This window comes from Podospora bellae-mahoneyi, chromosome 7, assembly GCF_035222275.1.
Source record: "Podospora bellae-mahoneyi strain CBS 112042 chromosome 7, whole genome shotgun sequence".
NCBI classification, from domain to species: domain Eukaryota; kingdom Fungi; phylum Ascomycota; class Sordariomycetes; order Sordariales; family Podosporaceae; genus Podospora; species Podospora bellae-mahoneyi.
This window is the reverse complement of record NC_085886.1, coordinates 1,782,092-1,804,748: the sequence shown is the minus strand read 5'-3', so window position 1 is coordinate 1,804,748 and position 22,657 is coordinate 1,782,092. Positions and strand designations below refer to the sequence as shown.

At 53.3% G+C, this 22,657-nt stretch overlaps 8 protein-coding genes across 8 annotated transcripts; 5 read left to right on the top strand and 3 right to left on the bottom strand.

Annotated features, from left to right (window-relative positions):
• Nucleotides 1–502: 502 nt before the first annotated feature.
• On the bottom strand, nucleotides 503–2,716 carry RMD1 (sporulation protein rmd1). Its single transcript, XM_062882269.1, has 3 exons — nucleotides 1,104–2,716; nucleotides 701–1,052; nucleotides 503–635 (listed from the first exon to the last, which is right to left on the bottom strand). Exons 1-3 carry the CDS (start codon nucleotides 2,361–2,363, stop codon nucleotides 559–561), a joined length of 1,689 nt encoding a protein of 562 aa, XP_062728289.1. The 5' UTR covers nucleotides 2,364–2,716; the 3' UTR covers nucleotides 503–558.
• Nucleotides 2,717–2,972: 256 nt separating this feature from the next.
• On the top strand, nucleotides 2,973–4,966 carry QC761_707170 (uncharacterized protein). Its single transcript, XM_062882268.1, has 2 exons — nucleotides 2,973–4,079; nucleotides 4,135–4,966. The coding sequence occupies exons 1-2, from the start codon at nucleotides 3,516–3,518 to the stop codon at nucleotides 4,810–4,812; spliced, it is 1,242 nt and encodes a 413-aa protein (XP_062728288.1). The 5' UTR covers nucleotides 2,973–3,515; the 3' UTR covers nucleotides 4,813–4,966.
• Nucleotides 4,967–8,628: 3,662 nt separating this feature from the next.
• Nucleotides 8,629–11,256, top strand: QC761_707160 (uncharacterized protein; the record flags this gene model as incomplete). Its single annotated transcript, XM_062882267.1, has 1 exon — nucleotides 8,629–11,256. The coding sequence occupies one exon, from the start codon at nucleotides 8,629–8,631 to the stop codon at nucleotides 11,254–11,256; it is 2,628 nt and encodes an 875-aa protein (XP_062728287.1).
• A 444-nt stretch (nucleotides 11,257–11,700) lies between these two features.
• QC761_0106920 (uncharacterized protein) lies at nucleotides 11,701–12,067 on the top strand (the record flags this gene model as incomplete). The annotated part of the gene is made up of 2 exons (XM_062873177.1): nucleotides 11,701–11,793; nucleotides 11,867–12,067. The coding sequence occupies exons 1-2, from the start codon at nucleotides 11,704–11,706 to the stop codon at nucleotides 12,065–12,067; spliced, it is 291 nt and encodes a 96-aa protein (XP_062728286.1). The 5' UTR covers nucleotides 11,701–11,703.
• QC761_0106910 (uncharacterized protein) lies at nucleotides 11,821–12,612 on the bottom strand (the record flags this gene model as incomplete). The annotated part of the gene is made up of 1 exon (XM_062873176.1): nucleotides 11,821–12,612. One exon carries the CDS (start codon nucleotides 12,610–12,612, stop codon nucleotides 11,821–11,823), a length of 792 nt encoding a protein of 263 aa, XP_062728285.1.
• Nucleotides 12,613–13,612: 1,000 nt separating this feature from the next.
• Nucleotides 13,613–16,729, top strand: QC761_707140 (uncharacterized protein; the record flags this gene model as incomplete). The annotated part of the gene is made up of 2 exons (XM_062882266.1): nucleotides 13,613–13,763; nucleotides 13,829–16,729. 2 exons carry the CDS (start codon nucleotides 13,613–13,615, stop codon nucleotides 16,450–16,452), a joined length of 2,775 nt encoding a protein of 924 aa, XP_062728284.1. The 3' UTR covers nucleotides 16,453–16,729.
• Nucleotides 16,730–17,041: 312 nt separating this feature from the next.
• QC761_707130 (uncharacterized protein) lies at nucleotides 17,042–17,851 on the top strand (the record flags this gene model as incomplete). The annotated part of the gene is made up of 1 exon (XM_062882265.1): nucleotides 17,042–17,851. One exon carries the CDS (start codon nucleotides 17,042–17,044, stop codon nucleotides 17,849–17,851), a length of 810 nt encoding a protein of 269 aa, XP_062728283.1.
• A 192-nt stretch (nucleotides 17,852–18,043) lies between these two features.
• QC761_707120 (uncharacterized protein) lies at nucleotides 18,044–20,879 on the bottom strand. The gene is made up of 2 exons (XM_062882264.1): nucleotides 19,191–20,879; nucleotides 18,044–19,132 (listed from the first exon to the last, which is right to left on the bottom strand). Exons 1-2 carry the CDS (start codon nucleotides 19,715–19,717, stop codon nucleotides 18,490–18,492), a joined length of 1,170 nt encoding a protein of 389 aa, XP_062728282.1. The 5' UTR covers nucleotides 19,718–20,879; the 3' UTR covers nucleotides 18,044–18,489.
• Nucleotides 20,880–22,657: the final 1,778 nt, after the last annotated feature.

Below are 22,657 nucleotides of genomic sequence, written 5' to 3'. Positions count from 1 at the left end.
ATGGGTCTGGGAGCAGGCTCGTGCTGACTGACCACAGAGAAAAAAGGGTGGTGTTGAGGCGTACATTATTTGGCGACTAGGTTTTTTCTTCGATTATGGTTTTGCTTCTTCTTTGTGTTAGTGTAGCTACTAGATGTTCCTTGAACAAGGTCCAACCGTTTGTAAGTCTTGTTTGAGAACAGCCATTGAAAAGCTTGATAGACTCTATGGGAACGTTCATTTTAACCACCTTGCTCAACAGCCTTTACTTCTCTGGTGGTGCTGTGTTTGTTGTGAAGGTAGTGAAAAGGGTTACACCTGCAACGTAAAAGACTCGTCTTGAATTGGGAAGAGAGCCATAGAAAAAGAAAAACTCCAAGCCTATGCCTTAGTATGCATGTCCCGCGAACACAAACACACACCAAAAACTCCTACAACTGCATACAAGAGTGTATATATGTAGAAAATGCAGCCATGCGAATTCCCCCCTTTCCGCTCATTATCCTCCCTCCACGCCCCTTCTCCTCTTTCACACCCACGCTTCTCTACCTATATATATTGCCCCTCTGTGGAATTCTATTAATCAATACCCACATACAAATCCACAATGATATTCACCAACGCCACCACAATCTCCGCCGCGATCAACACAATAACTATTTTCCAGTCAGTCAGTTAAAATATCCAGTCTCTTTCTTCATGTCAGGGAATGAAAACTCACCAATCCACTCCAGCTTCTCCCCGTGCCCATGACTCAACTGATCCTTCAGCACCGCCAGCAAATCCGCAATCACATCCAACCTCTCCGTCAGCAACCCCACCCTCTGGTCCATCTCTAGATAACTCCTCACCGCCTGATACACCGGCTCCAGCTGCGGCTCGACCCAGAACAGCTCTGGGGTGTCCAGCACCGACCCATTCAGGTGCACACCAATCCGCAAAATAAACAACTCGCCAATCTGCATGTTGATCTGTCTACGAGAAAGGTCAATCTTGCCAGTAAGGGCGAGCTGGGAGGGTATGTCTTTGCAGTCTTCGATTGTGGAGGCGATGAGTTCTTCAAAGAGGGAGGTCTATTTCTTTCGGTTAGTGGGTGGAAAGGGGAAAGGGGAGAAGGTAAATACCTTGACACTTTGGGCTAGGGCATGCGAGATGGCCAGCTTGGTCATGTAATTGCTCTTGTCTCTCAGCGTGATAAAATCGTTGTATATCCGCGGCTGATACTCGTGCGTATAGTAAAAGTTAAACTTTTCTGTTTCCACGTCGTCCGGGCCAAGCTTCTCTAGCTCGAATTTGGTGATCTCCTTCAGGAACCTCTGCTCCTGACTTGCTGACATGCCCCATATTACCACCACACCATAGTTGAAGAAGAAGACCTCTGGGGTGTGGACGGTGATGTCAAAGTCGACTGGTTGGAGACGGTCACCACCTTCTGTTGCCACCACGCTTTCACCCAGTTGCTGTAGGTCGTCGACGCTTTGGTGGGGACCGTTACCGTATTGCTCGGAAGCATACACTTCTGCGGCCTCGTTTCTGAGGTCTATCAGATTTTGCTGATGGAAGCCCTCGCCGTCTGCTCCGGCAACTTCGCCAGTGGAGTGTCGTCGTTCAGGGGTGGAGTGGACTTGGATTATTTGTTCCTGCCGGGAGAGCTCGACTTGTTTGGAGCTATAGCTGTATGGCGAGTAGATGCACTCGTCGATCAGCTTCGGGTTTGCGCCGCGCCCTTTGCCCTTCCCTTTGAGGAACCTCATAAGCCCATCCATCTGGTATCTGTTCGCCGTGCAGTAGGCTGTGACCCGGGGCAGTGTCTGGCGGTCGGCCTTGCCGAGACGGGCGGCATCTCTGCGGGCAGTCGGGTCTTTGATGCGAGTGTACTGCGAGTACACCTCCCTGCCACTTTCCTCATCCGCTCCATCTTCTTCCAATTCCGGGGTCGGCAGCAACTTGAGCTTCTGAGCGTTCTTCGTGGTACGTTGAGGGCCAATCTTGGGTAGGTGATGTCCTGGTGCGCCCGCCACGGGAAGTACACCGCTGGGTCCTCCGCCCCCATGACTATTGCGCCGGCGGAGTTTATTGTTTAGGGCGGACAACATAGGCGGGCCACCGCCGAGCCCGCCGGTGCTGATGGCCGAGGGGCTGGAGGGCGATAAGGGCGGTTGATGTTGGTGGTGTTGGTGATGGCCTGCTGTTCTTATCCGGGTGCGGTATTGCTGCTCCGGCTCGATCGTCTTGGAGACAGGGTTTGGATTGAAGGTGACATTGCGCTGTGGTTTTGGAGGGCGGGTGGCAGACTCGGGGGATGATGGGGGCTCGACAGAGGAGGTGGATGAACTGTTTGATAAGAGAGGCGTTGTCTCGATGGGCGCCGTCGTGTCCGCCATTTTGTTGTCTTTTCACCTGAGTGGTGGGCGCTGTGATGAGACACAAGGTCTCGGCTGTGTTTTCCAATCAAGCGTCCAATCCGAAAACAGCTATGGATTGTGGTGATTGACGGGAGAGGGTATCGTTTGTTGCTTATTCCTCCCTCTGAGTTTTCTTTTTGTCGTGCCAATCGAAGCTGGTTCCTTAGCGGACTGGGGGAGAGCTTATCGCTGATCGTCGTGGTAAAAAATGATCTGAATGGTGCGGTGTCTCCAACTCTCTACTGTTGCGGACGGGATTGGTGATGACGTCTGGACAGTGTTTGCAGAAGACCCAGTTTCTCAATTGCAGCCGTTCTTCGCTGTGGTTGGCTGAACAAAAGGTTATGGGGATGGCGCTAAGACCGCACATGCAGTGGCCCACAAATCATGTGCTTCGAGCTTCTGTCTTGTGCTGGGTTTTCTTTGGCTTTGCTTGTGACACAGCAGTCACAACAGCCACAGCAACACCACAACGGCGCCGGCAGCTGCGGGGCCTTCTCATTTTGGATGCAAGTGCTGCCATGCTCACCCAGCTTACCAGTCGTTCTAGATTGCGGGTGGAAGACAACAATTGAGGTTGCTGAGAGCAAATGTGTGATCTAACAGCCAGTTGTTGCCTGGTTACCGCCAGCATTTGTTGATTTACCCCTGACCCACATGCTCGGAATAGCTTCATATTGCGTTTCTGACACTCCTGCTTGAAACATCAGGGTTTGTGGTGCTGTGTTGTTTCTCAGTCGATGTCTCCCTCGTTTCTTCCAAAAAGTAGAGACCCAACACGCAGCCGACCACAGCTGAAACGCATCATGCCTTCCAGATGTGGCTTGGAAGGCAAGAGAGCCGCTGGGATGACTCGATTTGAGCCGAAGCAATGGCGGGACAGAATTGTGAGCGATCAGCCGATATCAGATGCTGCTGGGCAGGCGCGTAGATGCCTTGCTTCCATATGTTGCTTGAATATCTCGGACTTGTCTTGCCATCGGAGCATTCGAACGTGACCTCCTTCCTTCGTCAACACTCCCTCATGTTATTGTTTCCACGACATGAACATCACGCCTTCCCTCAACGACACTGCCATCACCAAACTGCGTCAACCCCGGTTTGGGTCGGCAACGACGGAGTGTCTATAAAATGTCTCCTCAGAGTTTGCAGTCTTGTATTCTTCTCTTCTTCCTCTATTCTCTCAATCATCATCAAGCATCGCCAACGCAGTCAACTTTTACAGCCCAGCTTCCCCCATTTTTGGACTTTGTTTCAGGAGATAGCACAGCATCATCAATTTTCTCGTTTGTTCACATCTACATCACAATGGTTTCCAAACTCGCCTTCAACAGCCTTGCGCTTCTCGCTTCCTCCAGCTCTGTGCTCGCTCAGTTCCAAGGCACAACCTACAATCAGACGGGCCCTTTTCTCCTTCAGGTCGTCACGGCTGATGATGACGCACTTGTGGGCAAATATCTCACCACCTGCCATGCCGGCGCTACCATTACGGGCCTTTGCATCGGTTCCAACGACGTCAGCAACTTCACCCTGAGCTTTTACTACAACTACACCATTGTCAACGGCCAACCATCTAAGACCGGCTTCCTCACATGGTCGCTGCCTGTTCCTGGCGCCGAGGGCCCCCTGAGCCTATCTGAGCCCATGAGCCTCATGTTTGAGCCCGGAAGTAATGTGGCTGTACCCATGTTTACAGTAGGTCTACTTCTTTGTTGTCGTCATTCTGCCATTCGCTAACCATATTCTACAGCCTAGCCAAGCTGGTACGCCTGTCGGATGGGACAATAACACTCTTTTCATCGCGGCGCCCTACGACGATTCCAAGTTCAGACCCAATGTCTATCCCAACGCGACGACCACAGACGGCAGCATCATGCGACAGCTCCGCAATTGGCATTCTTGCTGGGTGTTGTACAGCGCCTACTACTTCAACTCCGTCGGTTGGGTCTCTGGCGGCGAGCCACGCAACCCTACCTGCGAGCCTGTCTCCATTGTCAGAGTCGATCCAGCATCCTTGATCATCTCCAGTCCCTGGGACGAGTTGCCTGACGAGTGGTCTCCAGTTGCCCCAGAAGAGGATCAGGACGAAAAAGACGACGAGGCTGATGACGATGAAGCTGATGACGATGAAGATGATGATGCCGAGGACGAGGATGCTTCTGCTGAGGGTCATCAAGAGGGTCAGCAGGCAAACCCAGAGGAGACTCTGGGTGCTAGCGCCGAAGGGAGTGCCAGCAACAGTTTTGGTGAGGAGCATGGCTTCAACGGAGCTGTCCAAGAGGGTACTGGTGAATCTCAGGTGCAGCAGTCTCAGGAAGCGTCTCAGGGTGAGCAGACCCAGGAGGGTGAGCAGCCATCAGAGGAGGCTCAAGTGGAAGAACACGCTGAGGTGGAGCATGCAGAGGAGGGACATGAGGGCGAGCAGTAAGCAACGAATCATGGTGGTTGATTGTGGAAAACATGCATTCAGGAAATGTACATGTAGATCATAATGTTTACTGGTGGCGGATTGGTTGTGAGAGTTAGCATCGTGAAAATCAAAGGAGTTTACATTAGTTTTGCTTCTTTACTGAAGTTGGGTTACTATGGGAAGCTGAACCAGTGCTAATGTTGTGCGAAGCGCTTGAGTGCTCAAACACGTGGGAATACCGGCATCTGGCTTCACGGTGGCCGGCCCGGTGCTTGTGCCACGGAGTTGTGCCAGGACAAACCCAGATCCGGCTTGTGTAAACATTGAGGTTTGTCATATCAGTTGTGCAGACTGTGGTTCCAAAGTTCCGCTGTTGCTGAAAAGGTCTTGGAGCTATGCTACTACCCTTTGTCTCACGTCTGCTGCTGTGATAGATCAACGCTGTGTCTGTGCCTTGTTGACTTGTGTAAGTCTGAGCTGTGACAGGGTTGTACCACGCCGCTAGAGGCTCTTATTTGGACGTCGCTTCTTGACCTTTGACAATCAAGAAGCGATCGCGACATCATGTAGAGAGGTTTGATGCAGAGATATGTGGTGGTTTGTTTATGGTTTTTTCGCCGAGGCTGGGTTTGGCAAGGATGGGGAGGTGATCTGCTGTTTGGGGCTGACCTTGTGGTACAGAGAGGTACGGATGTTAAATATGCTGGGGATTGGCAGGCGATCAATGCTGTCAACGAGAATTCGATGTGTTGTTGTACGAGGGCGGGATAAGGATGGCGCTGGAGGAGGAGGAGGATTGCGTGCTATTGTGTTGATCTATTGATTTTTTCCTATATTGATCAATATGTTTTGAGACTTGCAGACGATCAAAAGTTGGCTCAAAGCAACGAGAAGATGATATGTTGTGAGAAGCGGGGTGGAGAATGCTATTTGGGGAACTGTTTCTCAAGTTCTTTAGAGGGAGTTGAGGTGGAGGTGTGGTTATTGTGTGATTCACTGACGATCAACTACTGTAGTTAGCAAGTTAGGTAGGTAGGTAGGTGCCAGATAATTATCCAACGTTGGCAGTGGTTGGGGAGGTATATTACAGGAGGAATGGGATAGCCACGTCTGATAGGTAAGTGATTACCTAGGTATCCGAACAATGAACAGGACATCTATACTGGGGAGATATTCACCATGATGATCAAAACCCGCGCGGACTACAAACACCTCCCCTAAATATGTCGTGTCCACTGGGACCAGAAATCCCTCCAGAATTCTATATTACCTCCCCCCATGTTAGCCAGCATCGTTGTCTCTGTTAAACGTCGGACAAAAGTGCCACTTTTCGCTTACCTCTGGATCATCCTCCTCCCCCCCGCCGCGAATGACCCTTTCCCCCGGATACCTACTACTAACCTTGACCTTGTAAACCCCCGGACGGAAGAGAGGAAGGAAGGGAGGGAAAGAACCATTGTCTTGTACATCCAGCCTTGTCTAACTTTTTCTTTCCGAGAGCGACAGACAGACAGGTCACGTCAGGCAACGATCTGATCCGTAAAACATGGGGGAACGGAAAGGGGGTAAAGGGTGCACAAGAGTCCCTATGTAAATTAAGTCAATCTATTTTCAGGCTATCACGAATGTGTATCAATCAAGATTCTGGCATATATTTGACCGCTTGTTGATAAGTGCTGAGGTACCTATCAGGACAATAGTTGGTTTTCATAGTCATGATGACGATAACGATGGTATAAATGGTGTTGAGACTGCTGCCCAATCTGACATACATGATCCTGAAATCCAGGCTACAACAACTGTTTCAAAAGAGAGCCGCATCCCGAATCTCGTAAGAACTCGCACTTTGGCCGAGCCTCGCTTATCGTTCGAGAAAAGGGAATTCCCAAACAAGGTATGCAGTCCGGGATCACACCTACCGACATGTACAGTTGAAAGATGTCGATATACAGCCCAGATTTGTTGGTCGTCGCCTGCATTCCCCCCATATTGCCCAACTCATGCTGTATCATGTCCAATACTTGCTCAACGGCCAACAAGTCAGATCACCACCCAGTGATATTCCCCTACTTCCGAGTATGCTTATCAACTTGAGACAGTGCCGCCGTTGTCCTTCCCCACCTACCGTAGGTTGGGCTACTCGCCTTCTGGTGGCGACCCAGGAGGGGGCGGGCCATCTAAACCCCCACCTATTTCAATGCAAGCCCGCATGATGTGTGCCATCCCCAAGGCTTCTCGGGCGTCGTAGATCAAAGCTCCCTCGAGAGCTGGGCAATAGGATATGAGGGCGTGTTATGCGTGCCGTCGGAGTGATCTGCCGATAGGCACGCTCAAGCGCGCCCCAGACGCTCGATAATCAGTCAGCTGCAATCGGGAGGCTGCAGGCGTTATGCAGGGAAGTTGGTGGTTTATAACCTGGTGGTAGCGTTGGTCGCGGTGTAGGATCCTGACGCTAGGAAAGGTGTGCAGGTGAGGGGTAGCATAGAGTACGGAATGCTGTCTTTTTCGGTCCCGCACAGGGCTCATGAGGTATGTGAAGATATGGTGCTTCTGTCAAGTGAAATATTGAGCCGTAAATACACCTGCAAATATCTCTTGAAAGTCAGCTCAATATAAGTATTCATCCTGGCCTCTCAAAGAGCAGAGATGGCATATCCAACACCGGCAAGACGTAAGCTCGGGCAAGAAGAGAGAGAGATCTGAAAGATGCGGGGAAGGCAAGAGGCGCTGTGCCCGTGGCCAGCCTATTCCCCGAGAGAGAGCGAATAGAAGGTGAGAAGGCTGCAGCGTCGATATTGTGGCTACGACTTTTTTAACATGCCAGGCTAGAAGACTAGGCCTTGCTGCTTCGTGCCCGAATTTGCAGCGCCTCTGAATAAGGCATCCGTTCCAATAAATCGGTCGTAGGGTGGTTCGCAATTGTTCGCCCGGCAAAAGCTGTCTGAAGGTGATGTGTCGATTTGATGCAGGTAGAGCCGAGGGATTGACGTAGCGTTTATCTCCTCCTGGCCACTTCTGTTATCTCTCTCCTGGGCACTTCTGTTAGTATGGTGTCTGCGGCTCGAGGGCTGGAGACCTTGCCATACATGCGGTTGAAGTTAGGTAGGTACTTTTGGTAAAGCTGTCACTTACACCAAGCTCTCATGTACCGAAGATGATCTGCCGGTCGTGTTCCTCCGTAGCTCTCTCGTTCATTTGCCATCCAATCTGAGATTGAAGTAACTAACATGTTCATCATCCGACATGCGCCAAAACGGTCGCCTTGCGGCTGCAGTTTGCCGTGCTTGATAGAGTGTCTGTGTAGGAGAGTGATCGACGACATTATCGTCCCCGGTATACAGCCTGGGTGACCGACACCTGTTTCCGTGTTGGGATATTTTGTTGCGTAATGGTGTGGTAGTGTCTGGATTGCAGTACATAGATGCCGGGCAAAGGTATAAGACACGGCAACTGTGCCCAGCTTGTTCTTGATGATGAGCCGCTTCATGTGCCAACTTCCCCAGACTCTGAGTACTTCGCCCCTTACTTGTGTCGTTAGGAGAGAATCACACCTAGCATTGCATTTACCCTGCATCTTTTGTCAGCTTACAAGCCCCATCGCCATATCCCAGAAACCTGGGTATAAGTCCTCACAGCCCGCTCCTAGCACCCATCCCAAACCAAAGAGGCAGACCAGAATTCCCTTTGCCCTTTCAAAATTTTGAAACACTACTTCTCCCTCTGAACCTTTTGAGTTTGCCCCTGGGTGTGCTTGGCTGGTCCGAGACCTACAGCCTGAAAAGCCAAGAGCTTCGCTTCCCTTCCCAGCCCCTCACACCCTGAAGATCTTTCAATATGGGCGACTTCTTTACCCTCCACGAAGAGCCTCGAAGGCCTGCGGGGATACCTCCTGTTGGACGGCCTCTCCCCCCACAGCGTCCTGTTCAGAATACCGATGCCATCCACCCACAGACGAGGACCACCCGGTATCACGATGGACCGGTCCTGACCCAACAGATTGGGAATCCAATCATCGCTAGACACACTATGCCATCCATCACCCCTGCAGCTGTTAGCTCAGATCTTCGAGAAGAGACACCATTCACCGCCGAGGAGATGTATGACGAACTCACTCGTTGGTATGTTGTTCGCTTTGAAAAGGTTTCAGTTGGCAAGAGACTCGGATGGGAGATTGTTAAGCGAATAGATGTGCCTGAGACATCCAGTGATCAGGTCGTCTCGAAGGTGCGGGAGCTCAACAGAACCACCGTTCCGGTCCTTCACAAGCTGAACGACCTGGACGCGGATGTCCTCGACCAGATAAACACGGTGCAAAAGGAGGTTCAGCAGTTATTCGGTTACTATTTCCAGACCGAAGTGGCCCAGATTGAAGATAGGGTTTGGGTTGTGGTGAAGGAGAAGACCTCTAGAGAGCGCGGCAGGGGGTATGAGCGAGATCCCAAGGGCTCAAAGTACCATCACCGTGGCCGACACTCGGACAAGAGGTCAAAGTCAAGAGGAGCGCCCGTCTCTCGCTCGAGAGAGAGGAAGGAGGAACGGACCAGCGTCACGGCCTATTACAAGACCGCACCCAAACCCGGGGTGGATCTGCATATGCTCATGTATGGCAGAGCTGAAGAGCCTTCGACAAGGCCAAGATATGCCTACCAGAATGAGGTGCGAGAGGAGGGTCATGTACGATTCCAGGTGCCTGTTCAAGGCCTCCCCCAGCATCACCAGCAACAACCGCAACAGGGTCAACACTCTTCATCCCTTCCGCACCCTCAGCATCGCCAGGACCACGGCCCACCACAGCACCAACATCAGCATGTCCCGCCTGTTGACCGGCAGTTCGGCCAAACACCCCAGCCTCCGCTTCAAGCTCCACGGAATGCGCCACACCAGGCGGGAGCAAACATCATAAATCGAGGCGAGAGCCCGGGTGTTCAAGGCCGACCACCAATGCCACCGCAGGGGTATCCGCAAGGCCTTCCGCAAGGCCACCCTCAGGGGCATCCTCATGGACATACTCAAGGGTATCAACAAGGAAAGCCACAAGGAGATCAGCAAGCCGACTACCGACCTCCAGTTCAAAGCCAAGTCCAAACAAGGCCTGTCTCCTTACAGCAAGGCCACCCCCAAGTTCAAACGGCCCAGGGCCAGCGGCAGACGGTATACCGAGGGAATGATGGCCCTATCGTTACTGTAACACACACGCCCCACAAGCCTGGTATCCTGAAGCAACACCCCACTGAACAGGGCCTTCCACAACGCCGTGCATCCTTAACTCCCCATTTTGCATATCCTCCCGACAGTCCGAGTACAGATGAGTCTCTGGTAGCTGAAGTCTTCAGCGAGGACGAGGAAGATTACGATTCAGACACTGCTGTGTCCGAGGAATCTTTTCCCGATAACCTTCAGTTCGCTGGACCAAGAAAGCCGAACAATGTGGTTGTGAACAACCCTTCCCCCCAGCCCCGCTTCACGGAGAACGTAGCGCATGGTATGCCACCCAAGTTCCCGCGACAAATGCCGGTGCAGCCAATGATGCAGCAGCAACAGCAGCATCAGAAGCAACCACAGCAACAACCACAGCAACGTCACGTCGTTAAAGGGCGACGACATTCGGTCAGCAACCACATGGTGACAGAGCGCATGTATGCCCCAATGCCGCCTCCGCTCTTTCCCATGAAAGAGCGTCCGCGGGTCGATGTCCAAGAGATTGAGAAGAATGCCTATGAGGCAGGAAGAGCTGATGCTCAGGAAGAAGCATTCAAGCTAGCCGAGCGTCTGACTGCGGCAGCCAAGCCCCAAATCATCCTCCCAAAGAGGAGTCGCCCTCAATCTCCGCCACAAGTTCTGCGACATCAGTCCCCGGCTCCAACACAGCCTGTTCGCCGAATCACCTTGCCCCTTCAAACACCCCATTCTGGAGTAAGGCGGGTCCAGGGAATGGAAGCAAGACGTGAAAGCTTTGTTCCAACCTCGCCTCTTGACCGATATGAGTCGGGCAGGACAGCGGACCGAAGACGGAGCAGCTTCGTCGATCGAGACACTGACCGGCGCCGGGATGATGGTACTGAATATGTCGTCGAGTACGGCACTGGTGCCTATGATTCAGACGTCTTTGACGAGGAGGAGATCTATGAGGAGCGTCAGCGTGGCTCCGGAGTATACCGCCGTGCATCCCCGGTCTCTTATGCTCCCAAGGCCGAGGACAGGCTTAGACGTCCGTCTGTTCACGATGGCAGAGATAGACAATATGAGACTGTGCGGGTGAGATTAGGAGCTGACCGGCTCCCTAGACGGGAGGATGATCCAGTGTACGCGAGAGATCGCGAGGGAGACCGGGGCGATTTTGTCAAGAGACATGACAGGAGAGACTCTGCGGTAGATGTAGGTGGTTTTCGATATGAGGGCCTGAGGCCCGGGTTGGCGAAGAGGACCGCGACATACCCTGCAAGGTATTCCCGGGACCATTAAATCTGGAAACATATTGAATTTGAGCTTATGGCGTTTGGTGTCGGTTGGGTATTCGGATCCCCTTGACGACAAAACAAGGCAAAAGACCTCAAAATGATTGTATAGCGAAAGCTGAACTGAAAATATATACGTTAATGACTGTTCTCTTTACAATATGCCAGTTACCTCGAGTCCGGTGCCATATTGAGGTATAAAAAACACGAGGGATTTTGGGTTTCCGGCTTCGGCGATGGTGAAGCTGCTGTGCTGCGTCCAATCAAAGCAGACGGTGGTGAGGCCTTTGGCGAGTGATATGGGATATAGTGATTGATGATTCGAATACGTGATTATCTTTCACCCCCACGCGCAATTGGAAGGTCAAGATCCAGCTCGTGGCTAAGGAGCGGAGAATAAAAAAGGAAAGTGCAACTGGAACAGCGCTCTTTCCGACTTATCCGCTTGCGTGTAATGAGCAGGCAAGTACGGCTCGGACGGGCAGCCGCGTGGGCCGATATGTCTGTCTATAATTCAAGAGAGGAAGGAATGATGGACTTTCTGGTCTGATTTCGTCACACTCACTTATTATTAAGTGACATTTTCGCCGCTTGGTCTTGTTCTCACAAAATACCAGGTATCCATCATCCGGTCCTCGTCAGTCCCAGTGCGTTGCAAGATGGTGGCATACACTCTCCAGCTCATCGACTCCATCGTCTCCAACAGCCGCAAGACCATTAGCCGCATCTTGACAGAGGCTTCACCTCTAGACCGCCATGGCCGGCCTTTCAACTTGAACTCGAACGAATCATGGCTCCAGTCACCCTTCTCAAAGTAGTCCAGGCTCTCCAGCATCTTCTTGAGATTCATGATGACAACACCCAGGTGATCATGATCAGCCCCGGTCCCTGGACATCCGTCGTTCTTTGCGTCATATACGATCCGAATCTTGTCATAGAAAGCCGTCGCCAATCCAAGCCACTCAACTGGCTGTGCGGGTACAACAGCTGAGGGAAGTGAGGTGCGTCGGAAAATCAAAGTGTCCTTTGCGGTATATCGTCGGCTGCATATCGCCGAGGTGACAAGTTCCCAGGAGTGGTTGTAAAGTAGGGCGAGAAGATCCCGAAGCAGCCGTATCCCTCCAACCGCATCTTGACTACCAAAGTATCCCCACGGCTTCCCTTTCAACTTGAATTCGAATGCCTCACCACATGGCCCATTAGATTGAATGCCAGGTTGCCAGACCGAGGCAATCACGGATTCCATATTTGACTTGATCTTGGCTGGGAAACCCAACAAGCGGATGGTGTCCGTTTTGTGGAAAGAAAGGGTGGCGTACTTGGAAGAGCCATGCATGTTGTTTTCAAGGGTATTATCTGCCATTTTTGAGATGTTGTGTCCAGCAGGTCTTTGGAGAGGTGAAGACTAGAACTCCCGTCGAAGAGCCCACGATGTCCATATATCTCGGCCAACAAGATGTCCCTCGGAAATCAAAAGCAAAGCCTCCTCACCTCGGTGACCTTTCCATGGCAGCTCTGCGGCAAGGCTGCTATTGTTATTGACGGGGCGGGCAGACCAAAGATTGGCCGTCGGCAGCCACAACTTGGAGACGCATGTCGGAATCGTATTTCGTATCAATTGGTGCCAAGATTTTGCTGAGTTAACCACCATCAGGTCAGTGCCATGTCCACTCGGACAGGAGAATGGTGAGAGATGAACATCTGAAGTCAATTCATCTGAATTCAGGTGTTCATCTTATCTTATCTCATCCACCATGCCACCCCACCAAGGTCAGTTGACAGACGCGCCAAGAACCCCAGAAAATCGACGGCAGACCCACTAAACAAGGGGCGCGAAGGGGCTGGGAAGGTGGTCCAAGCTCGCTTCCGTAGCAACGCTCTGTGAGCGTGGGCAAAGCAGGCTGGACAGCATCAGGGTCTTCAATGTTTCCCTCGAGATGGAGTCCTCCCGGCCATGACGATGTCCACCTTGGAAACTGAAGCTATTCCCTGTCGTCCTGCGCTCTTTTGACGTCCAGCCACCCGGTTTTCCAGCTGAGCCGACGAGCAGCTCCACGCCCGAAACCAAGTTGCACAGCTGGCACAAGGGCAGCTTGGAAATACAAATCGGAAGCCAACCAGTTGCCCCGCCATCCCAGCCTCCTCCAAGTCCACCGCCAGATTTTGGGTATCGGAAGCTGGAACTCGTCACCACGTCCATGGTCCAGTTACCGCGACACATTCCAGCGGCATACCCACTCTCTTTTGTGTTTTTGCGCATTTTTTCCATCTCAAATCTCGATTGTTCCATTCATTCCTCTGAATTACCCATAGCGGGCACTTCGTGGTTTGCTTGAGCGAAAAGGTCGCCGCGCACCGCCGCCATGGCGCCGGCAGACTCCCTCTCCCCGCCGGGGTCGAGTTCCTACTCGTCCGACACCCTGAGCGTGGGCGATGGGACATGGGACTTTACAAAGAATACATTCCTGTTGCCCAATCTCCAAGGGCTGAACTTTGAGACAATGCGGTACAATGGTATGTGACCATACAGTTGGGAACCCACCGTGCTGGATACTAACGGACGGTTTGATAACGTCTAGGCATGGGCAACCGCTTCTCAAGTATTACCGAATACCACAGTCTCATACTGGGGCATGGCGTCTTGGCCGCCATTACCTTCCTCTTCATTATTCCTATCGCAGTGTTGCTGGCGAGATATTACACGGCACGACCAGGCAGTGCTATCCGCTTCCATGCCTACCTACAGATACTGGCTGTCGCCTTGAGCACCGTTGTGTTTGCGCTAGGATTCTTCGCCGTTGGACCGCCACGAAACCTTACGAACCCTCACCATGGCATTGGCGTCGCCATTTACGTACTCATTCTCGTCCAGGCTCTCGGTGGCCGCTTGATCAAGAAGCTCTCTGGGAGGAGGTCGTTCAGGGTACATCTCCATCGCTGGTTCGGACGGTCTATCGTTCTTCTCGGCATTGTCCAGGTGCCCCTCGGTCTCACGCTCTACGGCTCCCCGAAGTACACCTTTATTCTGTTCGCTATCTGGATGGCATTCTTGCTGTTCTTGTTCTTCTTTTTGGACTTTAAGGACTATGGAAGACGGGAATGGGTCATGGGTGGAGGCGGTGGTGGCACCACTGTGTCTGGGGTGACGAGCAGCAGGGTGACTTCGGATCGTAAATCTAGCGGAGGTATGGGTTGGCTGGGTCCGTTGGCTGCTGGAGCTGGTGCCATTGCACTTTTGCGAGGTCGCAAGGACAAGAAGGACCAGGACGCGGAAAGAGCTTTGAGTCGCAGCCCGAGCCCGAGCACGCGGACTGGAACCACACGACCTGCTACCACAGTTCTCTCTTCTCGCCGATCCGACAGCTATTACGATGAGAAACCGGTTGACCGACGTCGCGCAAGTGGAGGTGGCTTCATGAATAAGATTCTGGGCGCCGGCGCGGGTGTCGGTGCTGGTATGCTCATGTCCAAGATGTTTGGTAAAGGCAAAGACAATCGGCGCGACGACTATTCTGCTGTGTCCACCGAAACCCCAAGCCGGACCCGAAGCGGCCGCAGACCTCCTCCCCGGAGTGAGTTCACCCAGAGCGAATACACTGATTATACAGGCTACACCGGTTACACCGAGTCGACTGTGCCCCCACGGAGACCTAGCCAACGTGATGGACGCCGATCGCCTATCCTTCCTGCTCCCAACCCAGTTTCGGCTGCGGCTGCCTTGAGTGCTGCCGATGAACGACGAGGAGGCCCTATCACGCCCCCGAGACGCTCGCGCACTGGCACATCGAAAATGGACAGCACCGTGGTTACTTCGGATTATTCTTCGTATGTCAGCCCCTCGAGAAGAGCTTCGGAAAGACGACCGAGCACTGGCGGGGGCGGCGCAGGCAAAGGTTTCTTGGCTGGCATTGGTTTGGGATGGCTAGCGAATAGGATGAGCGGCAACAAGAGCAAGCAAGATGACAGAGAGAAGGAACGGTTAAGGGCCGAGGATGAAAGACGCCGGGAAGAGGAAGATGATAGGCGCTCAGGTCGTCGAGGGTCAAGGTATACGGGTGACGGCTACTCTAGTCCAGCTACGCCAAGGAGGGAGCAGTCGAGGAGACGTCTACATAGAAACCGCCCACCCCCATCAGCTGTCACGTATACCGAGACCGCCACCTCGATGCTTTCCGATGAGTCTTCGATTGAACCTCGGGGCACCACACCATACGATCCAGCACCACCTGGCTCTCGACTCCCGCCGCCGTCTAGTGTTGGCACGAGTGTCGCACCGCCTCCAGCTCCCCCTGTGGCAACTGGTCCACCACCTCAAGGGTATCCAGGACCGCCGCCTGCTTATCCGGTAGCGACGGCCGGTGGACCCCCAGCGCCTGGTCCGCCTTTCCCAACAAGTGATTCTTCCGGGCCTTCCCATCCAAATTCGAGAAACAACCTCGGCGACCCCATCGCTATGCCACCGATGCCCTCTGACCCTCAGGGATTCCTCCGCCAGGAATCAGACAGCGACGCTTTTAGCTCTCCCAACAGAGGTGGCCGTCGCCGCAGTCGAATCCGAGACCCCCAAGCAGCAGCAGCTGCCGCCGCGGCCACAGCTAGTGCCTTGGCTGCGCAGGAGGACGAGGATCGCCGACGACGGGGGGACCCAGTTGCCAGCGTCAGGATAGGCGTCCGCGACGACCCCGACAGAAACATCACCCTCCGCATGTTGACCGAGGAAGAAGCTCGGCGGGAGCAGCAGCGACGCCGGCGCCAGGACTCGGTCAGCAGTTCTTCTGGGACGGAGACACCGACTAACAGGCGGTATCGACGTGAACCCAGCAGCACAAGAAGGGCTGAATCGGCGGCCGAGCAGAGGGTAGAGAGCAGAGAGAGGGATGACTCTGTGCCACCGTTGTCGACGCCATATGGTGCGGGAAGGAGACTGGGAGGGCCTCCAGGAGGAAAGGATTCGGCTTATTATTCTGGACCTCCTCCGCCGGCGGGTGTTGCACCGCTTCAGGGACAGCCTGGGCCGTCGGGCGGGCCGCCGACGAATACAGCTACTGTGACGATGAGTTCCCTTGCTAGTCCGGGGGGTAGTCAGGCGACGTTTACTAGTGGGGATATCGCCGCTATCGACCGGAGGAGGAGGAGGAGGATGGAAAGGCGGGCGCAGGGGGATACGAGTACGAGGGGGGGGACGTCGGTGGATGATTATTGATATTTTGGGGGCATGGCGTTTGGGTTTGGGAGAAAGTGTTTTTGTGTTTTGGGAGGGGAATATGAGGGATGATTTGGGAGACATGTCAGAGAAATGTTTGGTTTGGACTGTAAATAACATTTCGGTTTGATGGACTGGTAGAGATGATGGGTTTATTATGTCAAAGTATATGATGAATGTTAGGGAGGGATTGGGTTTTTTTGTCTATAATGAGAATTTGAGAGAGGGGTTGATACCTGTTTAGTAGAATATAATGTCGCTGCTCTTGGAACTGGTCACCTTTGAGTTGTCATGTTGGACGAAGGACGGAGAAAGGGGCTAAGAAAGGGGCGGGCTTGACCAAGTGCTGCAGGGTCTTGAAGCCAAGCGCGGCTGCGCAGGGGAAGCTTTTTAGCGGGTGCCCCGCGTTTTTGGGCGGGGCCAAGGTAAATGCTTGTCTTGTGGTTTGCGACTGCGCGACGCGACGCGATTTTCTTGTTCGGCTTACACTTGAATTCTTTAACGATATCAACATCCACCACCACCACGATTTCCCACTCCATTTATCAGCACGTGCACTATTTCCCATTGAGATACTAGTCACTAAAAAATGTCTGAACCGCCACCACCCCAACCCAACCAGCAACCCGACCAACAACAAGAAGACATCGAGATGCTCCCCGCCCCAGAAGCACAACCACAACCACCCTCCCAATCCCAACCAGAACAACCCGAATCCCAACCTGATCAACAACCCCCCCACTCGGACCCAACCTCGGACCCAATCCCCTCGGACCAGCTACCCCCCTCATCCGAGCCCGTGATCCCCGGCCCCCGCGCGCAGCGGTTAAAACAACTATTCCAACAAACAACAACTCACACCCTCGACAAACTCTCCCCGTCCAATTTCCGGGAATGTTTCCCAACCATTGCAGAAAAAGCGCCAGGGACGCTCGATAATGTCCACAGGCAGATGATCGATCGGCTGTCCACCCTCTGGAACAGGGAGTTTGAGCGGATCCTGGAGTCGAGACAGGTGATTCAGAAACTGAATGAGCTAGAGGGGTTGATAGCTGAGGCTCAGGCGGGGAGGAGGCGGGATGGTCGGGGGGGAGGAAGGCCGGTGCCGCCTCATACGCTTGGTGCTGAGGTTGTGCTTAAGGCTCACCTAAGGGGTTACCTTAGGGAGCAGGAAACAAGGTTGGGGGAGAGGTTACAGGAGGTGAGGGGGGAGAATGGAAGACTATTTGAGGAGGTGTTGGCTCAGAGGAGGGAGATGGAGCGGTTGGTCAAGGGGGTGGAAAATATGGTGGGGGATGTGAGGGGGGCGAGTGAGGTTTTGGGGGGGGTGCTGGCTGGTGAGCTGGAGGAGGAGACGAGGAGGGTGGATGGGGAGTTGGCAAGGGTTGGGGGCGGTTGAAATTAGGGGGATGATGATGTATAGGTTGGGAATAAGGGGCTTTGTTTGCCATTTATGGATATGTATACCTCTGCTGCCATGACAGGACAAGAACGACAGAGGGGGCGTTTGGGCGTAATTGAACTAGTCAGACAGGGGCTGTGTTCGGTTTTCTCTAGCAATGAAATCAAGCACACTGAAAGTATGGTGGAGGGCACAACCAAAACAGAGCAACATGCCACCGTAAAAGTTCATGTGGTTGGGCCAGGCGGTATTAAACAACACATGCCAACACAAAAGTCTTGCTACCGGAACCGGTCAATTATGCTCTTAAATATGTGGTATCTGTTGCGCGTGGGTATATATACATCCAACCAAAAAAAGCAAAACGCATTTTCGTCCTCTCTTCCCCCCAACAATAAAATCACACGCATGGTATAATGCTCGCCCGACTCGAGACACATCCCTCCCTCCTTCCCGTTCCAAATGCCCCATTTGCTGCAAACGCAAAGATTGTGTCCCAAGTATGCTCCCGATAATTCGAAACCCGCAACTCCGCGCCCAGATATATATATAGATAATAAAAAGAAAATAACAGTCAAGTGTGAGTATAATGCAAGACAAACATAAAAGGAAAAAGTTGCGTTGTGACAACAGGCTTATATCCTCCTGTTCTCGGCCATGATGACCTGCCATGGGCCCATGACGTCGATTTCGCCGTAGACCGGGGGCAGCACCCGAACCATCTTGCCGCTGTCCCAGTCGACCCACCACCGCTTGCCTCGTGAGACAATGTAATTGCTCTTCCGTGGTGACTTGAATAATAGTACCGCGTAGCACAGACGGGCGTAGAGCTGGTCGTGGGCGATGGTCCAGCCGTGTTCTGGCAGCCATTTTCCGGTTTCCGGGTCGACGTTCTCGTTCGCGTATGATGATATTGATAACCTCGCCATTATTGGGTATTCAGCCGGCCGTGGCCCACGTCCGCCGCCACCTCTGTGATCTGGTGGTTCACCGCCCTCTCCCTCCCCTTCGCTGTCGTCTTCGTCGCTCTCGTCTAGTCTTCTATGATCGGGTTGCCTGCCAAGATGGTCCTGGGGTGGCGGTCGTTGTCCCCGCAAGAACCGTATTCTCTGAATCCGTGGTATGCTGTAGTCCCTGGGGAAATCGCGATCATCGATGGGTGCAGCCACGTTGAAGGCGGCATAAAGCCTGTCGAGCCATGTGACAAATGTGCTCAACTCGAAACACGACAATAAAAACTGGTCCGTTTCCACTCGTAGCCGAATGACGTAGCGCTTCCTGTTCCTCATGTCAGCTGTCATCCCATCTCATGGCGAAGCAACAGGGTTGAACCCACTTCTTGTAATCCGCCGCGATCCCCGCATCCGCATAGAGCAAGCTGTAGCTCCGCTCCAACGCATGCTTCTTCACCCATGGCGGATTATCAGGCGCAATGTTAGGTGCGTCCGGCTTTGACGACCACCATCCACGCTCCTTCTTGACCGAGTAGACGTTGAGTGCCGTTCCCCGAAGCTCGACATAAACCATCCTCCAGTCTCTATACTCGGCCCGTTTGATCGTGTCCTCCATCTCCATCTTGCGCATAAACACGCCCTCAATATCCAACTCGGATGAGTACTGGGGCAGCCTATCTTCCTGGTCCTCGACAGCAGCCATCGCCATCGCCCTCCTCTCGGCCGCCACAGCAGCCTGCATGGCCGTCTCATAGCTCGGCGGGTTCTTTGGCCGCGACGTCATGACTTCCCGGTAGAACATATCCTCCTCCATGGACATGCGGCGCGGGCGCCCCATCCCCCCTGATGGGGGCGCGTCGCTCGCGTCGCCGCTGTGCTGGGAGAAGGCATCGCCAGGCCTTTGCTCCATGGGACACGTGACACTTTCTGTGATACTGATCACGCAAGTGGTGACGCCCTCCTTTTTGTGAGATAGCTCGAGTCGTCCCCCACTGGCATCGTGTGCACCCCGAACCCCCGTACACCTCCCCTGAGGTGAGTAAAACTCCCTTAAAAGCGGCCCAGCACGATGGCGATGTTTGCGCGGTCTCCCTGCTACGAGTCGGGCTGCTTGAGTCGGCGCGCCCGGTTGCTACGCTGAGCCCCCGGGCGAGAGTTTGAGGCCGGTGATGAACTTGAAATCCAACGACGCACACTTGCTGGCGGGTTTACCATGCACCGAGTCTGACTTTGAGAGGGATCGGATTGGTGGAGAGACCGCCAAGGCAGGAAAGCTTAGCATATGGGAAGTACCCAAGCCGAGGTGCAAGGGAACCTGTTCCGTTTGTGATGATATAATGGGTGGGCGTAGTGTTAGTCTGCTGCAGAAGATCGGACACTGTACATGAGTGATGACGATGCTTGAGTGAGTATTCGAATGTATGTAGTAGAGTAGAAAGAGTGAGCGAAAGAATGGTAAAAAAAGACAGGCGGCGCTATGAATAGGCAATAGGCAATAGGGAATGCAAGGTACTGGCAGGCAGGAGGGCAAAAGAAGTAAAGGGCAACGGGCAAATGATGACGGGAAGCGGAAGATGTGCCCAATATGACTCCTTGGCACAACCGCTGGAGGGGCTGAAAAAACCCACCCGGCTCGCTCGCTTGGGCATCCTCCATCCACAATATCGATGGAACCTCCCTCCCTCCCCACCACGAACCAGATGCTGGGTCTCTCTCTCTTTTGCTGATGGCAGTTTTTTAACAGATGGGAGATGCAGCGCCGAGCCCGTCTCTTTTTTACCCGACTGGGTCGCTGAGATGGCGATGGCTGCAAGTTGTCTCTGGACTTCATTTGGATCTTTCCCGTTGAGCATGGTCCGATTATTACCCCACCCCCAACCTACCGCAAGGTGCCTTCTTCTTCTGAGGATGCCCTGTCGACCGATGGGCGCACCGGGGGTTTCGTTGCCAATCCCCACGCGAGACAGGGATGTTCGCAGCCATTCCGCGCAGCTAGGCTAGGCTGTTCCGGGTAGGTGGTTGAGGGGAAACGCCATGCCACCCGGGGGCGCCAGATGCCGGGGATCGTCGAGAATTGGCTTGAGTACGGAGTACAGTCGTGGAATAATAACATAATAACTACATAAACTACGCCGCACGCTTCATGATACCCAATCGCCCAATACGTCCTTTTTGCCCATCGCTCTCCCCGACCCAAACCAAGCACACAACACCCCCGTGCCGCACTCATGCTCTCCCAGCTAGAGTTTTGCCTTCTAGAAGGCAGGTCAATCGACAGGGTGCGGGACGAAATGGCCTTGATGAGTGAGCGAGCTGAACTTGGCAGGTCGCAAGCTGAAGGCAACTTCCGGCACCGACAGGCCCTCTAAGCCATCTCATCACCCTCTGCCGATCAATCTATCACCATCTCGATAGAGCACTCCGGGGCTGGCCTTCCGTGTGTGTGCGATACCGACTCCCCTCTCGGCACCGGCAGTCTGCAGTTGTTTTTAAAAGAGAATGACAAGCAGTCAAGCAGTCAAGCAGTCAAGCAGTCAAGCAGTCAAGCAGTTGCGGGGGCCCGCCCGAGTGGGCCTTCTCTGGGCCCCATTCATTGATTTTCTTCATCCAAGTGTGTGCGGTGTTCCTTTTGGGAAGGTGGGAGTAGAAAAACACAACCATGATTCGGCTCGTCGGGGGATTGGACCGGTCCTTGAGACTCCTCTTTCTTTCTTTCTCTCTCCCTCGGTGCCTCGCTCCCTGCTGGCTCCCTCGTTTCTTTTTCATTTTTTTGGGAATTCATTAGCTGCTTGCAATTCCCGAAGCATTGGCGATAGTATCGCTCCGCCAGTCTGGATCCAGCCTGGAGACCTTTGCACCAGACAGGAAGGCGGATCTCACTTTCGCATGATTTGCAATCTGGACTCTCAATCCTCATTTTGTTCAGAAGGATATTGACGGCTTACTTCCATATACGAGGCTGGAGAAGGCTCCTCTTGTGGATTGTATTACGTATGTTTGTTGACCCTATCCGTTAGGTTACAAACGACAACGGAGCAGAGAGTACGGCATAAAACATGCTTGTATAAAATAGCACCAACTCTCACCGCGTGGTGTAACACTCCGGCTCAGTGTCAGGTCAGGGGTTACATAGCAGTGACACGTAGTTAGTCAGCGGAGATGCTTGCTGTTTCGAGCCTCGACAGGAAAAACACACATCCCTTATTCTGTTTCGAGTCACACCTTGATGGGCACTCACCTACCGGATACAGACTGTAGTTTTGCGTCGAGTTGTACGAACCATGGTTTGGCCGCGCGGCTGTCTGGACTGAATGTCACAGGCCGAGATACCAGCATGTCGAGGCGATCAGCACCAGATCAGGAGAGTCCTTCAAGGTTGTCCATCAAGGTTCATCTAAGCTCCAGACATCTAGAACCACGAGGTTGACCTATCTATGTATGTCCAACAGACAAACAACAAGACGGAGCAAAGATAACACCGCGCACCCAGATATCTTACACCTCCCTCTCCCATCCAAGTCTCGACAAACTAAGCCTTTCCCGACAAGCTCTTCCGACAACAGGCCCGACCATCTGTGCCCAAACGTTTTGGCCGCACGCCTACATCCCGCCCTCTCGCAGGAACTAGCCCAACCAGCCCCTACCCCACAGCCTCGGAAACATCACGGGCGAGACTAGCAACTGGTCAGTGCTACTTACGCCATCGTCGGTTTGCTCTCCAAAGTGCCGGTCTTCCATGTGGGATGGGTAACTACCTGGTATGGGTTTGGCTTGTTTCCGGGGGCGTTATCGGATCCTGACCCACCACGACCACCCTATCACCGTCATGTGCTGCGGGATATAGGACTAT

Bases quoted from the DNA above. Each gene is read 5' to 3' on its own strand.
- QC761_707120 (XM_062882264.1), bottom strand. From the start codon at position 19,717: ATGGAGCAAAGGCCTGGCGATGCCTTCTCCCAGCACAGCGGCGACGCG. The intron at 19,133-19,190 runs GTGGGTTCAACC...CATGAGGAACAG, and splicing joins ATCGCGGCGGATTACAAGAA to GAAGCGCTACGTCATTCGGC.
- RMD1 (XM_062882269.1), bottom strand. From the start codon at position 2,363: ATGGCGGACACGACGGCGCCCATCGAGACAACGCCTCTCTTATCAAAC. The intron at 1,053-1,103 runs GTATTTACCTTC...CGAAAGAAATAG, and splicing joins CCCTAGCCCAAAGTGTCAAG to ACCTCCCTCTTTGAAGAACT. The intron at 636-700 runs GTGAGTTTTCAT...ACTGGAAAATAG, and splicing joins GGAGAAGCTGGAGTGGATTG to TTATTGTGTTGATCGCGGCG.
- QC761_707170 (XM_062882268.1), top strand. From the start codon at position 3,516: ATGTCTCCTCAGAGTTTGCAGTCTTGTATTCTTCTCTTCTTCCTCTAT. The intron at 4,080-4,134 runs GTAGGTCTACTT...CATATTCTACAG, and splicing joins TGGCTGTACCCATGTTTACA to CCTAGCCAAGCTGGTACGCC.